Below are 15,462 nucleotides of genomic sequence, written 5' to 3' on the forward strand. Positions count from 1 at the left end.
CCTTTTTTTTGGGTCAAGTTTACAAAAGGTTTGGAGTTGGAAATTATTTCTCATATGTGGCCAAATGAAGGTAATTTTCTTTCATTAGTGGCAAATGATTATCAAAATATGATACAGTTCGGTTGTAAAAATTATAATGCCATTGAACACTGACAAATGTCTTTTTAAAATTGTTTTAAAAATGTTAAATTCTTTCCCATATTATTTGCCTTATTTAATTACTAACTGATGCCTATCATTAGAATTGACTTATTCATCTAAATGTGTGTAATTAATGTTTTTTGCACTGCCAGGAGAGATTCTGTTGTATTATTTCCATTGCCTTTCAGATGCATTCTCATTAAGATTTCTTTTTTTAATTTTCAAGTAGGGGCCATTTTAATACTGGATATCTTGACTTACCTTTTCGAAACCGTGCTCCACCACCGTCATATTTGGATTGAGCTGATTGTGCACTCGCGGCTCAGTCACCGCTTTTCTCAGGTTGTACTTAAAGAACAAAGAGTTCAAAATGACCTGTTTACACAACCAACAAGGAGCACCAAAATTCAAAGCAGGTCAAAGACTAGGATTTGCATCTCCGAGCTGCACGCTAGCGCTCTCACCAAGGCCGTCGCAGTGGTAATTTTTGTGCCCCCAGATGCTCCGACCACCATCTTCACCTTTTTTTCTTTATCAAAGATTATGGCGGGAGACATGGAAGACAAAGGCCTCTTTCCTGCAACTCACGGTAAATTCCAGAAAAGAGCAAACACACACAAATAAAGCATTCAAGGATAATTGTTGTGAACATTGACCTTTATTTTAAAATAGAAACAGCCCAAAGTGGAGGGGGTCTCACCTGGTTGGATGAAGTTGTTCGGTGAAGGAGGGATTCCAAAGCCGTTGGTGATGTATGGAGAGCTGAAATCATCCATTTGATCATTCAAGATGATTCCAGTGGATCGAGACATGACTTTGGACCCGAAGCTGAATGCAGCAAAAAAATGGGGTAAACTTTAACATCTAGTAAGGCCAAAATAATTCATACGTGAGCCAAATTGCGTTTGTTTTTTGCCAAAAAGGACCTAAGCTGTATATCTTTTAAAAGTGCTATTTTCAAACGCAAGTGGGTTATGACTTGAAATATCGTTTAACAATAAAATTCAGGTCGATGAATCATTTGGCTTGGTTATGAATCATGTTGCTCTTAAGTGTATTTACTGCAGATGTAGATTTGTTTGTTGACGTCAAATGGAAGGGAGTTTGGATTTATGGTGACAAGATAGATGGGAATCTTACTATAGATTAATGGTGCTGGTGGCTGCCACGGCACTTCCGTCTTCTGCTATGACTGACAGGTGAGCCGTTCCGTGGTTGTCGGGGACGAAATAATCCGGCTCGTAGTAAATGTCTGGATGCGTGGTGTCGTCCGTAATTTTCATCCGTATGCCTTCAGCAAAGTAGGTGGATGTCATGTTTTGGATCAGCTGAGAACAGCCAAATCATTTGCAATTAAAGTACTTGAGCACACAAATTCTATTTTTTTAATTTAATTTTGTAAAACATTTCTGTTTTTTCGGACTAGAAATCTCGCCAGAGTATAAATAACACAATTTTGTTTTGTAAGAGTCTAAGAGGAAATGTAGATTAATCATAATATGGAGAACGACATGCTAAATAGTTGTCTATGTTAAATTATTCTGAAAAATACCTTATAAAAAATAACTATCAATCTCATTACTAGGCCCTTTTAAAGTTTTCTTCTTCTCAGAAACTCTTCTGAACAACTACACTAACTCTGGATAGTCCTAAAAATATGGTAATATTCCTATCAGTTGGTGAACAACTTCTAACTGAACTGGTGCTGGGAGAAAATGATTACTCTAGTCCACATGTGTCAAAGTAGCGGCCCGGGGGCCAAATCTGGCCCGCCACATCATTTTGTGTGGCCTGTGAAAGTAAATCATGAGTGCCGACTTTCTGTTTTAGGATCAAATTAAAATGAAGAGTATAGATATGTATTAAATTTCCTGATTTTCCCCCTTTTAAATCAATAATTGTCATTTTTTAATCCATTTTTTTCTGTGTTTTTAGTTCAAAAATCATTTTGTAAAATCTAAAAATATATTTTTAAAAAGCTAAAATAAACATTGTTTTAGATCTATAAAAAAACTGAATATTCAGGGCTTTTAATCCATTTATTAAAAAAAATCTAAATATTAGATCTAAAATGGTCCGGCCCACGTGAAATCAAGTTGACGTTAAAGCGGCCCGCCAACCAACCCGAGTCTGACACCCTTGCTCTAGTCCGTCCTTCCAGTTAAAATGGATTGGACATCCCTTGCCGTCAATGGAAAGGATTGAATTAGTACTACTTTGATAAGTCAAAAGCTTACATCTGTAACATTGAGAAAACGCGGGTCCCCGAGTCTGCTTCGCTTGGCATAAGCAAAACGGAAAGTCTCTATGATGCGATGATACGTTAGCGTCTTTTTCTCCGCGGTGGAGACACTCGATTCCGTAAAGTTGTATCCTGCAAAATATTAATATCACATTTTATGACTGGAACTGTCAGTGTGCTGAAAACTCATTTCAGATGAGGATTGAAGATTTTCATAAAGGGACTTGCTTACATTGGACGGGGACATTTGTTCTTGTTTTAGGTCTGCCAGCAGTTTTTAGATGAGGAATCCAAAACTGATCTCAGTTTTTCTCTATCACATAGTTTTTTTTAACTATAGGATTTTTAGACATGTGAAAATCACTACCTAATAAACATGGTTATTTTAAAGAATATATTTACACATAATAGCTAAAATTAAATGGGAACAAAACTAATTGTGTTTATCTAACACTGTTTTTACAAAGGATATTTCTCCTTGTATGTACATACAGTATTATCTGAAAAATTTATATATATAAATATATATATATATATATATTCAGAGTCTTACTGCAGTAACAATATAGTGGAAGGAAAAAAATAACGAGAAAATCTGAGACCTGGTTTGGATTCTGCATCCAAAATGAGTTCGAAAGAGCTCCCTTTTTATGCAGAGTGTTATTAATGAAATCCAGACTTGAGAATTGATTTCAGGCTGCTCACCATTTAGCACATTGAGAATGAGCGCCAACACCGGACCACTGGAGGGGGCGTCCGGGACATACATGGTGTACTCCCCCGCACTCAGCTTCAAGGGATTTTCATTGAGCACTGGCTGGTACTCCAATAAATCATCCAAGGTGATAATCCCACCTAGAGCATTGAGATTAGTAACTGTCCTTTTTGTTTTGCTGTTGATTCCATGGTGCAGATTTCACATTTTTGCTCAAAATAATGACAGCCAACCTGCCGCCTGGATGTCTTCCACCAGTCTCTGTGCTATGGAGCCATTGTAGAATACGTTGGGACCTTCTTCTGCTATTCTCTGGTATGTGTCTGCCAATTTGGGGAATCTTATCAAGTCGTTTTCCTTGAGAATGCTTTTTTGCGCATCACAAAACACTTCGCTGTAAGGTGAGGGGACAAGAAAATGTTTTTTTTACATTTCAAGCACAGTTTCATGAGTTAAAAAAAGCATGTTTGGTATTAGATAACCAACAGTTTTACTTACAACACATACTATATGAAGACGATACTTATTTACCTGACGTTCTGATTCGATACGGAGTATAAGTGTCTGTTATCCAGATATTTTTGGGGTAACGTTATTGCTGTGGCTATTTTTCAAGTAGCAAACAGCATCGGATTGGCAGCAGTTGCGTGTTTTAAGTACTATTGTGCAAATCAGCTGCTTAAAATTAAACTAATAAACAAACGTCCACTGAGTTTGAGTACTGCTCTTTAGAACACTAACGATAGCAGCAGAGCATTGCTACTTGTCATGTTACTTTTTTTGCATTATTCTTGCTAGTCTAAAAACATCGGCTTGTTATCGACAAAACATATCTTGAGAAACATCGGATCGGAAGTTAAAAAAAATAACATAAATTCAACACCAGGACATCGCTAAGTGCCAATCAGTGAGCTATTTAGTGTTGGATGACATTGATGTTGGCGCTTTCTCCTCACCAAAGGTTAGCGTTTCCTTGAATGGAATCCCTGCTTCTATAGATGGCACGAGCCAAGGATTTCCCAACGGCAAAGCCTTCTCGAGCTAAGGTGATACTTGGCTCAAACAGCTCTTTCCATGGCAGCCTACCATGTCTCTTGTGCGCCATCTCATAGCCACGAATCTGCCCAGGAATGGCGATGGACAGTCCACCTGTCGTGTATCATCATTAACATCCTTCATGATTCCATACGCCTGTTCGGTAGACCATCGTACCTGTACGTGAAAGTTGTGTGTTGTTGCCAAACATGTCTTCTGTGGCTTTCTTAGGTGCTGTCTCTCTGGCATCGATGGTTTCTACCCTTCCTTTTGAGAAGATTGTGTAAGCAAAGGTCAGTTTAACTCATCATATTTCACCGTAAACCAGGGGTGCTCAAACTTTTGCTCAAAGATCTCATTTTCAAGTAGCCAACTTTGCGCAATTTACCCTTTTTTTCCCAGGCCCCTGACAAAGCTCAGCAGTTATATATGCCGATGATATACCTCAGGGGTCCCCAAACTTTTTCCTGTGAGGGCCACATAACCTTTCCCTTCTCTGATGGGGGGCCGGTGTAAGTTTGTAACAGAAAAAGTGTGACGATCGTTCAGAGGGCCGGGCCAAATGTGCTGACGGGCCGTATCCGGCCCGCGGGCCGTAGTTTGGTGACCCCTGATATACCTGATCCCAGCAGGACCCAACATAGTGTAGGCAGGTAGTAATCGTGCTTGGACTCGCAATGGTCCCATATAACATTTTACTACAAATCCAGTCCTTGGATCAAATCTTTCTGTCATGCTAGCTACCAATAGCACCTTGGCGATCGACGTATGGGCACCCCTGTTGTAAACGATAAGGGAAAGTCACCTGATGCGGCGCTGTAGATGACAAAGAAGCCCCCTCCTCCAATCCCCATGCTGTGGGGGTTAAAAAGGCCCACGCAGAGTAAAGCGGCAATGGAAGCATCCACCGCGGAACCTTTTTTCTTTAAAATATCCCTATAAAAAACATTGAAGATGATAGTTGGTGGTAGATTCATACGCAGATTTTTCGGTGGGATGATAATCCGAGGAATCCACATTTGATTATTTTTTCTTGCAAACAATTTGAAAATACAAACAGGGTTTTTTTCTCCCTTTTTTATTTGCATTCTTGGAAGAAATTCCAATTACAAACAAATGGAGGGAAACATTTTGTTTTGAGAATTGATTTGTATTTAATTGTTTTGGAACTAGAGTTGTGGATAATATAACTGTACTGTGCTGTTTTTTTAGGCTAACTTATTTTATCAACTAAAACAGGCGTCTGCCCAAGTGGCAAAACTGCCAAAATTTGCGGAATAAACAATTCCTTACCTTCCAATTTCTGAACACTTTCCAGCATCAGCGGCCACCGCCGCTCTGGAGAATGACTGTCCTGAAGGGGGAGCCAGATTTTTCTTCCCCACACCTACGAACAGGACCAAGCCAACCACGAGCACCAGAAGAACCACCACAACAGCAACCAGACGCTTTGCAGGCATTTTCCTGCCAAGTGAATTCAAAAAAGACCAACGATGGACCAAATTTAGCGCCAAAGAGGTACCAGGAGAAGTTAACTATTAATAAAAGCCCATTCATTACATGTGCTTTCTCACTTTTCCCCCCCAAAAAAATATTGACCTCATGGGGTATCTTAAACTTAGGCCAATTTTGCTTAAGAAAGCATCCTGCAGCCTTGTCGGTATTTGTATGCAAGCTTCTGGCCACGGTACGTTGCCTCGTTTTATTCCCTGTTTGCTTCGGCTGCTGCTGGGCAAGACTAATAATGTGGCTGTGACTGCTGCTCCTGCTGGTTTCATTGCTCAATCTAATCACGGATTGCGTCCTCAATCCCACAGGTTCCAAGGCTGCCTGAGAAAGGGCAACCATCAGAAGGGTACCATTTTGAATCCTCGTGTGCATAGAAATACTCGTTTATCTTCATTTGAAATGATCTTTCTTAATGATGTACTGTGCTGTCGTTTTACTTTAAGATGTGCTTAATGCACCAAGAGGTGATTGAAAAAGTCATTGCAGTACATCATGATTTTTTTCATAATGATGTGTTTTTAGTCATCAGACCTTTTAGTCAAACGTTACTTTTTGTGAAAAGTTTACTGTTTAGGGATGAGTGTGACTGACCCATTGAGGATTGGCTGGGATTGGTTCCAGCCCCCCTGCGACCCTTGAGGATTAGCAGCTCTGAAAATGAATGAAAGAATGAACTCTAGGTAAAATTGTCACTTAAATGTGCTTCAAAATGACATTATAGGTCAAAATAGACAACACTAGCCTTAAATACTTAATGCTAAGTACTTTCTTACTTGTGCTTGAGTACATTTTGAGTATCATAGTATACATTTTGAGTATAATAGTATCTAGAAGTAACAAGTTTTAGACAGCTGCATGTCTTCAGTTATGATTATTATATTGAATTACATTCAGTTTTGTAAAGATGTTTCAGATATAGTGTTGTGTTATGTTGTCTACTTATCTTTGTTGACTACTACTTATTTAGTATGTTGACTACTTATTTATTGATTATTTTTCTGTTTGTTGTTATTTGTGCACTTCCTCACTTATGTTGTTGACTACTTTACTATTTATTTTTCATTACTGATTATTTATTTATTAGTCATTGTTATTTATGGATGATCTATTTGACTGTTTGTTGTTGTTGTGCATTTTGTGTTGAGGCTTTAAATGTCATTATACTTTTATAATGACAATTACAGCATTCAATTCAATTGTATGTCTTACGTATGACAAAGTTGAATTACAACTTCAATTTAAGTCGATTTTTTGACTATTATAAAACCAACCCTATCACTGGCCCAACTCTGGTTCTTCCGCTGCAAATTTGTCACCAAAACGCCTCACTTAGAGCTGAGGGCGGGGTTTAATCGGGGAAGGCGGGACAGGCGGGGTGCTAGGCGTGCTCTGATTGGGCGAACGTTGCACGTTGCTCCAACCTAAACAGCAGCGTAAAAACAGAAGACAAGACTGTTCGAGATAAAAGCAGACGGAGCTTCGTCGTTTATCACCGTCATTCTAACAAAGGTGGGACACGTCAGATTCTGTTTTCGAGAATTCTACGTTGAGTGAGAGTACAAAAAATGCTCGTTGTGGTGTTTATCTAATGTTGTTGTTTTTTTTTCCTCAGCGGGGACCACGACGCCGTGCAGGCTGATCCAAGGGTCAGCCCTGCCGCTAATCCCCCTTGACTCGCGTCGACAACATCGCCTCGCCATGGGTTCTCGACTGAGTCGACAGAACAGCTTGGACGGCGAGAATTTCTCCAAAAAGCGACGCAGGCTGGTGGATGTGGCGACGGAGAGCGAGAATAGGAGCGGTCGTGTCGGCGGCGACTTCCTGTTGGCCCTGATGCTCAAGACGGACAAGCTGCCCGGGATGCTGCGTCGGAGCAACCACAGCCCTTACGTGAGACGGGTGGCGTGGATCAGGGACATCCAGAAACTGCTTCGCGATCGCAGGATGGAGCAAGCGACCGAGGTGCTTCGATTGCTGAGGAAGGTGAGCACACACACACACATTGTTGCCTGGTCGTGATGTCCTTTCTATTTGGGCCTCTGACCTTACTGATGCAATCCAAAAGCAACAGATGGACAGTGCGATGTAGACAGTTGGTTTTTGTTGTTTTGCTTCTTTGTGATGATAATATACCCTATTTCATAGGTGTCAAATTGTTTGGTTCGTGGGCTATATTGCAAATGGGCCGAACTAGTTAGTTTTTGACCCAAAAAGTTAGCTTACTGGCCACCCTTGACAGCACCGGGCGTCCAATCCATGAACATACCCGGGGTAAACATGCAAATTCCACAAAGAAAGGGCAAAACCCACCAGGGATTGAACCCTCGATCGCAGAACTGTGAGGCGGACGTGCTAACCACTTGCCCCTCGCATTTACTATTGATTTTTTTCCTTACAAAATGACATTTTATGTTAAATATAGCACATTGTTCCCACCATTTAATATGGTTGGTTGTATACTTTGAATACATTTTGTGATATGAGCTGCTGGAAACCTCTCAGTTACCTTTTCTCCAGTGGTTTGCATTCAGACTTTTTGTTTACTTATATTGTCAATATTACATCTTTTGATGATATAGCCCACACTGATTGGTATGGCTATTTATTCGTAATTTTGATTTCCGTGCGGAGCCATAATTCAGATTGGAAGTGATAAAGCTTTAGCCGTGGTCTATAAAATCCATTGCGTTCATGGCACACGCTTCGCCGTATGACCTCGTCCTTTTCAAATGCAGTTTGCATACTCTGCCGCCTCCCGGCGCGTTTGTCATCAAAAGCAGGCCACTGACAGCGTGGCGTAAACACATGCTCAAAGTAGCAGACGCAACATGAACATGCAGTGGTCACGTTCACTCTCTGAATTTGAAACAAGAAAAAAAGGCGGCCCAAAAAGAAGAAATCCATCATGATCTTTAACCAGATTATCACAACGACAGGCTTTTCTTGCAGCGTCATCCGTCTCCTATCCTCTTATTTTTATCATTCTGCTTTCCACCACTTTGCCGAGGAGAGTTCCCCTCTCGTTGGGTTGTTTGGACATGCCCATTAGAGCAGACTTGAGAACTACACGCTCTTTGAAAAGAAGGTCACCGACAAGGAAATATGGAGCTTTTATCCCATTGTCCTCCCTCATGTTGGGCTGTGAAATCATTGAAGTAATTGTGTGCGACTTTGAATTGCAAATTCTCCCTCAAACAGAATGCCACGCAGTAGAACAATGCCACGGTAAATCATTTGAATTGCGTATCAGTTCTTCCCCATGGAGATTTAAAATGCAGCTAGTGAATCCCGTGTTTAATCGATTATCCGGCTATATATATATTTTTTTCAGGTCTTTCACACTCCAGGAATTAATTCTAACTTAAAGCCTAAAAGGATTTGAAAGATGATCAGCCTTGACTAATGTTAGGTTTGGTGCCTTTTTTAAATTTTGAGTTGAATCCTTATATTTAATTCTAGAGTCTAATCACGGAAACTGAATGATCACAAACAGTCAAGCCCATCCCTGACAATAAAAATATATAAACGAGGAAATTAAACCAGCTTTACAATGTTTAAATAAGTGAGAAAAAATGAAAACATTCTAGAGCAGGGGTGTCAGACTCGGGCCGTGTTAACGTCAACTCGATTTCATGTGTGCCGGACCATTTTAGATAAACTTAGATAGACTTTTTATAAATGGATTAAAATCCCTGAATATTCAGTTTTTTTATAGATCTAAAACAATGTTTATTTTAGCTGTTTTTTATATATTTTTAGATTTTACAATGATTGTTGAACTAAAAACACGGAAAAAATTGATTAAAAAATTACAATGATTGATTTAAAAGGGGAAAATCAGGAAATTTAATATACATCTATACTCTTCATTTTAATTTGATCCTAAAACAGGAAGTCGACACTCATGATTTACTTTCACGGGCCACACAAAATGATGCGGCGGGCCAGATTTGGCCCCCGCGCCGCTACTTTGACACATGTTCTAGAGTCACCTTTATCATGTATAAAACATTTTTTTGGTCTAACCTTTCAATTTTGTATGACAATAAAGCAGTGCAAGTATCTAATTTTAGACCAGAATAATAGACTATTGTTATCTTTGTGTCTATAATAATCACCTTTTGTCTAATTCTACTGAGAATATACATGTAGTTGGATGAAAAGCATTACCCAGACGAGTCTCCTGACATCTGAGTGAGTTTCCACCTTGAAGATTTTATATGTAATTAATTGTTTTCTAACAACCCTTGAGGAAAAAAAGATCCCATCACTATTGCTAGTGGTTACATTAAATTTCAGCCTCCCTCTCTGTTGGCTGGCCTATTTGGCTGGCAATCATCTGGGAATCTAGCCATATAGTCTAGCTATCTGCGATATGTTTTTAATAACTCTATCACGGCTCAGTCTTTGAATTCAATTCCACAGATGAGTTTTATTTGCACCTGACTTGTCGATTAAAATAGAAAAAAGAAAAGATATATTCCCGGCGGGGTCGTTCCGATATTTTTATGACACATGATTTTTTTTTCTATTCATTGAGTTGAAAATTGAGCATGCTGAATACCTGTTACAATCTTTTTTTTTTTTGCTAAATATTATATGTTTAAAACTTCACACTTCCTAATCCTAGTTTTGTTTGTTTACTCTTGTTGAAACAGAGGCAGAGCAATTTTGCGCCGCCAGCCTCCCACTCGTCCTGTCTGTCGCAATCAGCGTCTATTGTGATACGCTGAAAACAAAATGTATGCGCGAGAGAGCGTGTTGGATCGGCTGGCCAAGTGTTCGTCATTGTCATTTTCCTCATTAGAGCGCACACTTGTTGAAGCCAGCAGCTCTGTCCAATACTGACAAGAAGCCTCCTCATTACATTCCTCAATTGCTGAATTTCATTTCTACTTGGAATTATTTCTTCCACAAGTTTTCATATGACTAAAAGAAAGTTTACCTATATAAACTACTCGGAGCTAAATTGTCTGTAGTAGCGATGGAAATCCACCTACAGGGGGCGGTAAATGTCAAGACGTGGGTACCCGGTCGATTGGTCGCCGGTCGATTGGTCGCCCGGAAGGTTATTGATAATTACCATTTAAATCGTTGCTCCAATTCCCTAAATACAAACTGTGAATTACTATTTAGTCATACTTAATGTCCTAGTAATTATTAGGCTAAAGAAAAGCTCCAAATTTCCCAGACTTTTATAGTTTTTTGTTGGAGAAATTGTTAAAACCCTGACTGACGTAGCTTCTTAAAGGGACAACGCACATACATACAAACTCTTATACACGTCGGCTCAGTGAAACTGCTCATGGCCATTGTTGGCTTTTATTGATGCGTGGACCGTGTTGTTTTACCTTGTTTTGTCGCCGGTCTTTTGGTCGCCCGTTGTCGCGGTCGGGCGACCCAAAAGACCGGCGACCAATCGACCGCACACGAAGACGTGCACTGGCTGGAAACCCCTCAGTTACGTTCCTTTCCCTCCAGTGGTTTGCAACAGCACTTTTTGTTTATGACTGCATTGCGATTGGTTGTCTGTCTCTGTGAGTGCCCCACAACAGACAGGCGACCAGTTTTCCGCTTTTAGTCCGAAATCAGCTGGGATAGGCGAGGATAAGCCGCGTTGAAAATGAACAAATGACTTCATTTTATATTTCAATAAGTGAAAACAAGTGGATTTTTGAAAAATGTCATCAATCACCTCAAGTACAACCTTGTTAATGTTAAATGTTAAATCCAATGTATATAGTCTAGGCCAGGGGTGGGCAAACTTTTTGACTTGCGGGCCAGAATGGACACTAAAATTTGACAGAGGGGCCGACATTAAGAACATATTATTATTCAACGAAAGAAAGCAGTCTTTAAATTGAGAGTGATGAGCGGCATGTTAATTAAGATACTGTACTGCTGCTGTGCGTACATGTGCAAGTTGCTATTTTTAACACAGTAGATAAACTCACATTTCAGTGGGAACTGTGTTGTTGTTGCAGCTGGAAAGCTACGCTCCAACAAAGGTCTAGACTAGTGCGCCATCTATCGGGGAAACGAGGGTATTGGAGGGGAAAGGGAAATGAATGAGGTCATTGATTTTAAGTATAATTTGGACAACGTCGGCGGGCCGGATTAAAAAGCCTAACGGGCCGTATATGGCCCGCGGGCCGTAGTTTGCCCATATCTGGTCTAGGCAAAGTTTCCAAAAAATCAGTCAAATGATTATTTTTTCACTTTAATGTACGAATCCTGTTCAATAAGATGTGAATGACTTTTTTTTATTTCAAATGTGTTATTGATTTAATATGAAGCTGTCTGTAGATGTCAGTTTTAATTACACGGCCACATTCTTATTGACCGCACATTTTCCCTTGTAACATTCTGTGGATTTGATTATTGTTGTTTTTCTGTTTTCATCTAGGATCTGGGATTGGAAGGAACCTCGCTCAATGACATTTTATATAAGAATGCGGCCTTCCTTAATCTAGTGGATCCAATTTCACACGAGCTGCTGCTGAGCTTGGCCCGAGAGATGCAAAACCCGAAGAAGGTCAGCTCTTTTCTCTTTTCATTTTCCCAAGCAAATCTTGTTAATGGTTGAAGGCGCCAATGTTGAAACTGTCACTGACGCCTACTTAAGTCATACATCTACATTAAATGGAAAGCTGACAGTAATCAGATTTTTTTTTGTATTTGAATACAGTGGTGCCTCGTCATGCTCGTGTTACGACGAAAATTTCGATTGAATAATTCACTCGCGATACAATTAAAATTTCAAGATGCGACCAAGCCAGGTGGCCATGACATGAGAGGTTGTTTATCATTGGAGCGCACTGTCTTTTTTTTGCCGCATCTCTTTCGTGTATAACTACTATATCTACGAGGACTGAACGATTTATTCAGACGAGTTTCGACCAGGAAACGCACAACGAGCATGCGCGGGCAAAAAGAGGGCTTTCTGGGTAATGAAGTATACTCGTGCACACAACAGCGATAGCCAATGGCACCCTTTCTCAGAATAAAACTTCATTACCCACAATCAATACGTGGGAAGCTCAGCTATTGCATTTCCTGTTATTCTTTCTACGGAAAGAAAGTCCCGCGATCGTTCTTTAAAGACTATTTCTCGTTGGCAAGTGGTCGTGTGTTATCCTATTGTGAGGACATTTGTGTGCATCATTTTCGGAATATTTTGAAGGCAATACAGCAGCAAACAGTCCATCGATAGCGAACGTGAGTGAGGGTGGAGGCGTGGCAAACCGCTAACCCGGAAAACAAAGGTAACAAAAGACAGAACTAGCAGTCAGTTTTGTGTAAAGTTACATTAAACGTATTTTTGAGTGTCTGTATATATTTATCCAAGTTAATTTAAATTTAAATTTGTCTCTCCCCTCCGCGAAATGTGTCTAATTTTACTTCTATTAAACACATTTTATTACTATTAAACCACTCGTTATTTAGTACTTTCACTATATGGCGAAATAGAAGAAATCAAACATTTTTTCCAATCCAATATCCTGTCTTTGGTGTTTTTTCAGAGGGTTGGAACGAACTAATTTGTTTTCAATTCATATCAATGGGAAACGTTCGCTCGAGTTACGAAAAGCTCGACATACGATCTCAGCCTCGGAACGGATTACGATTGTATGTCGAGGTACCACTGTACATTATTTTTAGACATATGCTAAATGAGAAATATTAAACCCAATGGAAAGGAGAACTCTAAAACCATACGTGTTCTATTTTGGCCCGCAGGATTCAGACACCATAAAGTCGTCGGATAAAATTTGCAGACAGCTAATCTACCACCTGACGCCACATTCAAAATGGCTGAGGCAGAGCATGTCCCGTCGGAAATCCCAGGCATGGTAAGTAAGCCCTTGTGCCCAGACACCCGCTAATCATAACAGTCATAAATCTGCAGACCGACCGGTACCACTCCGTGCCGGGTTGGGCCGGGCCGCGGGGATTTTCATCACTGCGAATTAGAACGGCGTTGGCCACGGGCCGACCTGATGGTGACCACATCTGTCAATCATTTTTTTTTGCCTTTTTAAGTGCTGGATTGCGTGCATGGCTTGTCCACCGCCTCCGGCTTCTTTCGCTCTCTGTGTCGCACTCTCGCGACCTCCCATAAAAAGTGCCACTGCAACCCATTTTCCATCTGTCTGAAGAAGGGGGAAAAAACTCGCGCGCTGAATACAAAATAAGCTTTCATCGCACTTGTATTTTTCGGGATGAAAAGGGACTTTGAGCGGTCCTAGATGTATTCGTTTGTTGGATGTCAATGATGTGGTCACTACATATAGTGGATTTTTTTTTCTAAGGAAAAGAGGGAAATTGATATTGAAAACTTAACTTGAAATGGATTCGACCTTGAGTGCCATTTGAGCCTCAAGATAAAACTTTACAACTAAATTTCTCAAAGAAAACCCCCACATAGGGGCTGCGAAATATTGTCCCATGGGCCGCAATTGGCCCACGGGCTCCAGGTTTTAGACCATGTCCTATGTGACTGTAATAGAAAAAAACATTTAGATTTTGAACAAAAATCATCATTTGTGAATGAAAGGGTTTTTAAAAAAAACGGCATGACCTCTCTTAAACCAGTAGAATTGCTGTTGAGTCATTCCTACTAGAATGGCAATTATATTTACATAATATAAATGTTTTAATGACAGTTAAACAAGATCATATTTGGGGTGAAAATAGCATCTTAATTTACGCAGCATTTTTAAAAATCTATTAACTATACTGTAAAGAATTAAACCGAAGTGTGATTATCATAAATCAAATTCACTTAAAGCACCACATACATTTATGAAAAAATTAAATATCAGCTCTGAAAATAGTTGATCAATGAATACACTTCATATTGTATTTAAAAGATATCTTCTCCCAAAATTTCTGTTAAATTTTTTTTGCAATTGTTAATCGTCCTGTGGCAAGGCTTATATTTTACATAATAGATCTCTTCATTATGCATTATAAATTTGATTGAAAGGATGGTTATGTAATGGATAAATACATGACTGAATCAACGCATAGCATGCTGATCATCAACAATTCCTTGAAAGCGATTGTCATTATTAATCTCTCATCAATTCCGTGATTATTTGTCGTCCTTGAGACCATCACTTATTAAACCAAGGTTACAGTTTAATTCATTCATAGAGTTATGCTCAGATTCTAAATTGTGCTAATGATAAAATTTTGCTTTTAACATAACTACCTAAAATTAATTAAATTAAATTAAAATTAACGATGATGTCATTTTAGTGGCGTATCGATACCAATACGATAATCGGCATCGGTGCAGCGCTAACAAATGAATCTATTTTTCATGCTTGGGGTGCTGTCAAAAAATAAATAACTGCAAAAAGCTACATCAAACCCAATTCATGCTTGAAAAAATGATTACCTGTGGAGAATATTTTACTGTGAGCTTGTAGTATGATGAATAGCGGGCCAGGAGTGCTGTATACACATATAATTATGATGTGCTCGAAAGCATATTGAACTCTTGTTGAACCTGACCTAACATCATTGTTTGTCTGCCTTTAAGCACACGAGGCATATTTCGCCTCAGCCCTCACTTGAGATTGTCATCATGCATCACAATGAAGCAACAGAAATGACAGCCCTAGCTAGTGAGCCATGCTAGGGACGGCTATAAATAATACAGTCGTACCTCTACTTACAACATTTCCAGGCTACCAAACCCTTTGATATGTCCATTTCTGTTCCAACATACAAAAACAAGATCCATTTTACAAACAGAACGTAAATATAAAATGCACTGTATGTTCATTGCTGTAGAGCAGGGGTGTCAGAC

The 15,462-nt window shown here is 39.6% G+C and overlaps 3 protein-coding genes across 17 annotated transcripts in view; 2 read left to right on the forward strand and 1 right to left on the reverse strand.

The window, feature by feature from the left end:
- Positions 1–1,516, forward strand: part of anapc5 (anaphase promoting complex subunit 5) — a 27,279-nt gene extending 25,763 nt beyond the window's left edge. For 3 of the 4 annotated variants that reach the window (XM_077601592.1, XM_077601595.1, XM_077601593.1), the window contains exons 20-21: positions 682–730; positions 814–1,516. The gene's annotated coding sequence lies outside the window, so the exon portion shown is untranslated. Of the gene's footprint in view, positions 1–640; positions 731–813 lie in introns of all 4 variants that reach the window. The other variant, XM_077601594.1, reaches the window with a different exon arrangement.
- Positions 1–5,626, reverse strand: part of ggt1a (gamma-glutamyltransferase 1a) — a 6,319-nt gene extending 693 nt beyond the window's left edge. Inside the window, exons 1-11 of the mRNA XM_077601610.1 lie at positions 5,427–5,626; positions 4,939–5,069; positions 4,311–4,400; positions 4,055–4,247; positions 3,332–3,492; positions 3,089–3,238; positions 2,379–2,515; positions 1,282–1,469; positions 842–969; positions 606–718; positions 403–516 (exon numbers count right to left, since the gene is read on the reverse strand). Coding sequence (XP_077457736.1) covers positions 403–516; positions 606–718; positions 842–969; positions 1,282–1,469; positions 2,379–2,515; positions 3,089–3,238; positions 3,332–3,492; positions 4,055–4,247; positions 4,311–4,400; positions 4,939–5,069; positions 5,427–5,593 — 1,572 coding nt within the window. The 5' untranslated portion in view covers positions 5,594–5,626. The remainder of the gene's footprint in view (positions 1–402; positions 517–605; positions 719–841; positions 970–1,281; positions 1,470–2,378; positions 2,516–3,088; positions 3,239–3,331; positions 3,493–4,054; positions 4,248–4,310; positions 4,401–4,938; positions 5,070–5,426) is intronic.
- Positions 1–15,462, forward strand: part of lrrc75ba (leucine rich repeat containing 75Ba) — a 49,371-nt gene that overhangs the window by 25,759 nt on the left and 8,150 nt on the right. For 5 of the 12 annotated variants that reach the window (XR_013300414.1, XR_013300413.1, XR_013300415.1 and 2 more), the window contains exons 3-8: positions 3,096–3,225; positions 3,327–4,426; positions 5,452–6,322; positions 7,255–7,625; positions 12,049–12,177; positions 13,383–13,495. Coding sequence is in view for 7 of the 12 variants with exons in the window: in XM_077601600.1 (XP_077457726.1) it covers positions 7,341–7,625; positions 12,049–12,177; positions 13,383–13,495 (527 nt within the window). In the remaining 5 variants the exon portion in view is untranslated. Of the gene's footprint in view, positions 1–3,095; positions 3,226–3,326; positions 4,427–5,451; positions 6,323–7,011; positions 7,152–7,254; positions 7,626–12,048; positions 12,178–13,382; positions 13,496–15,462 lie in introns of those variants that run through there. The other 7 variants (XM_077601600.1, XM_077601603.1, XM_077601601.1 and 4 more) reach the window with 7 other exon arrangements.

The sequence above is a fragment of the Stigmatopora argus genome, chromosome 5 (assembly GCF_051989625.1).
Source record: "Stigmatopora argus isolate UIUO_Sarg chromosome 5, RoL_Sarg_1.0, whole genome shotgun sequence".
Lineage (NCBI taxonomy): Eukaryota > Metazoa > Chordata > Actinopteri > Syngnathiformes > Syngnathidae > Stigmatopora > Stigmatopora argus.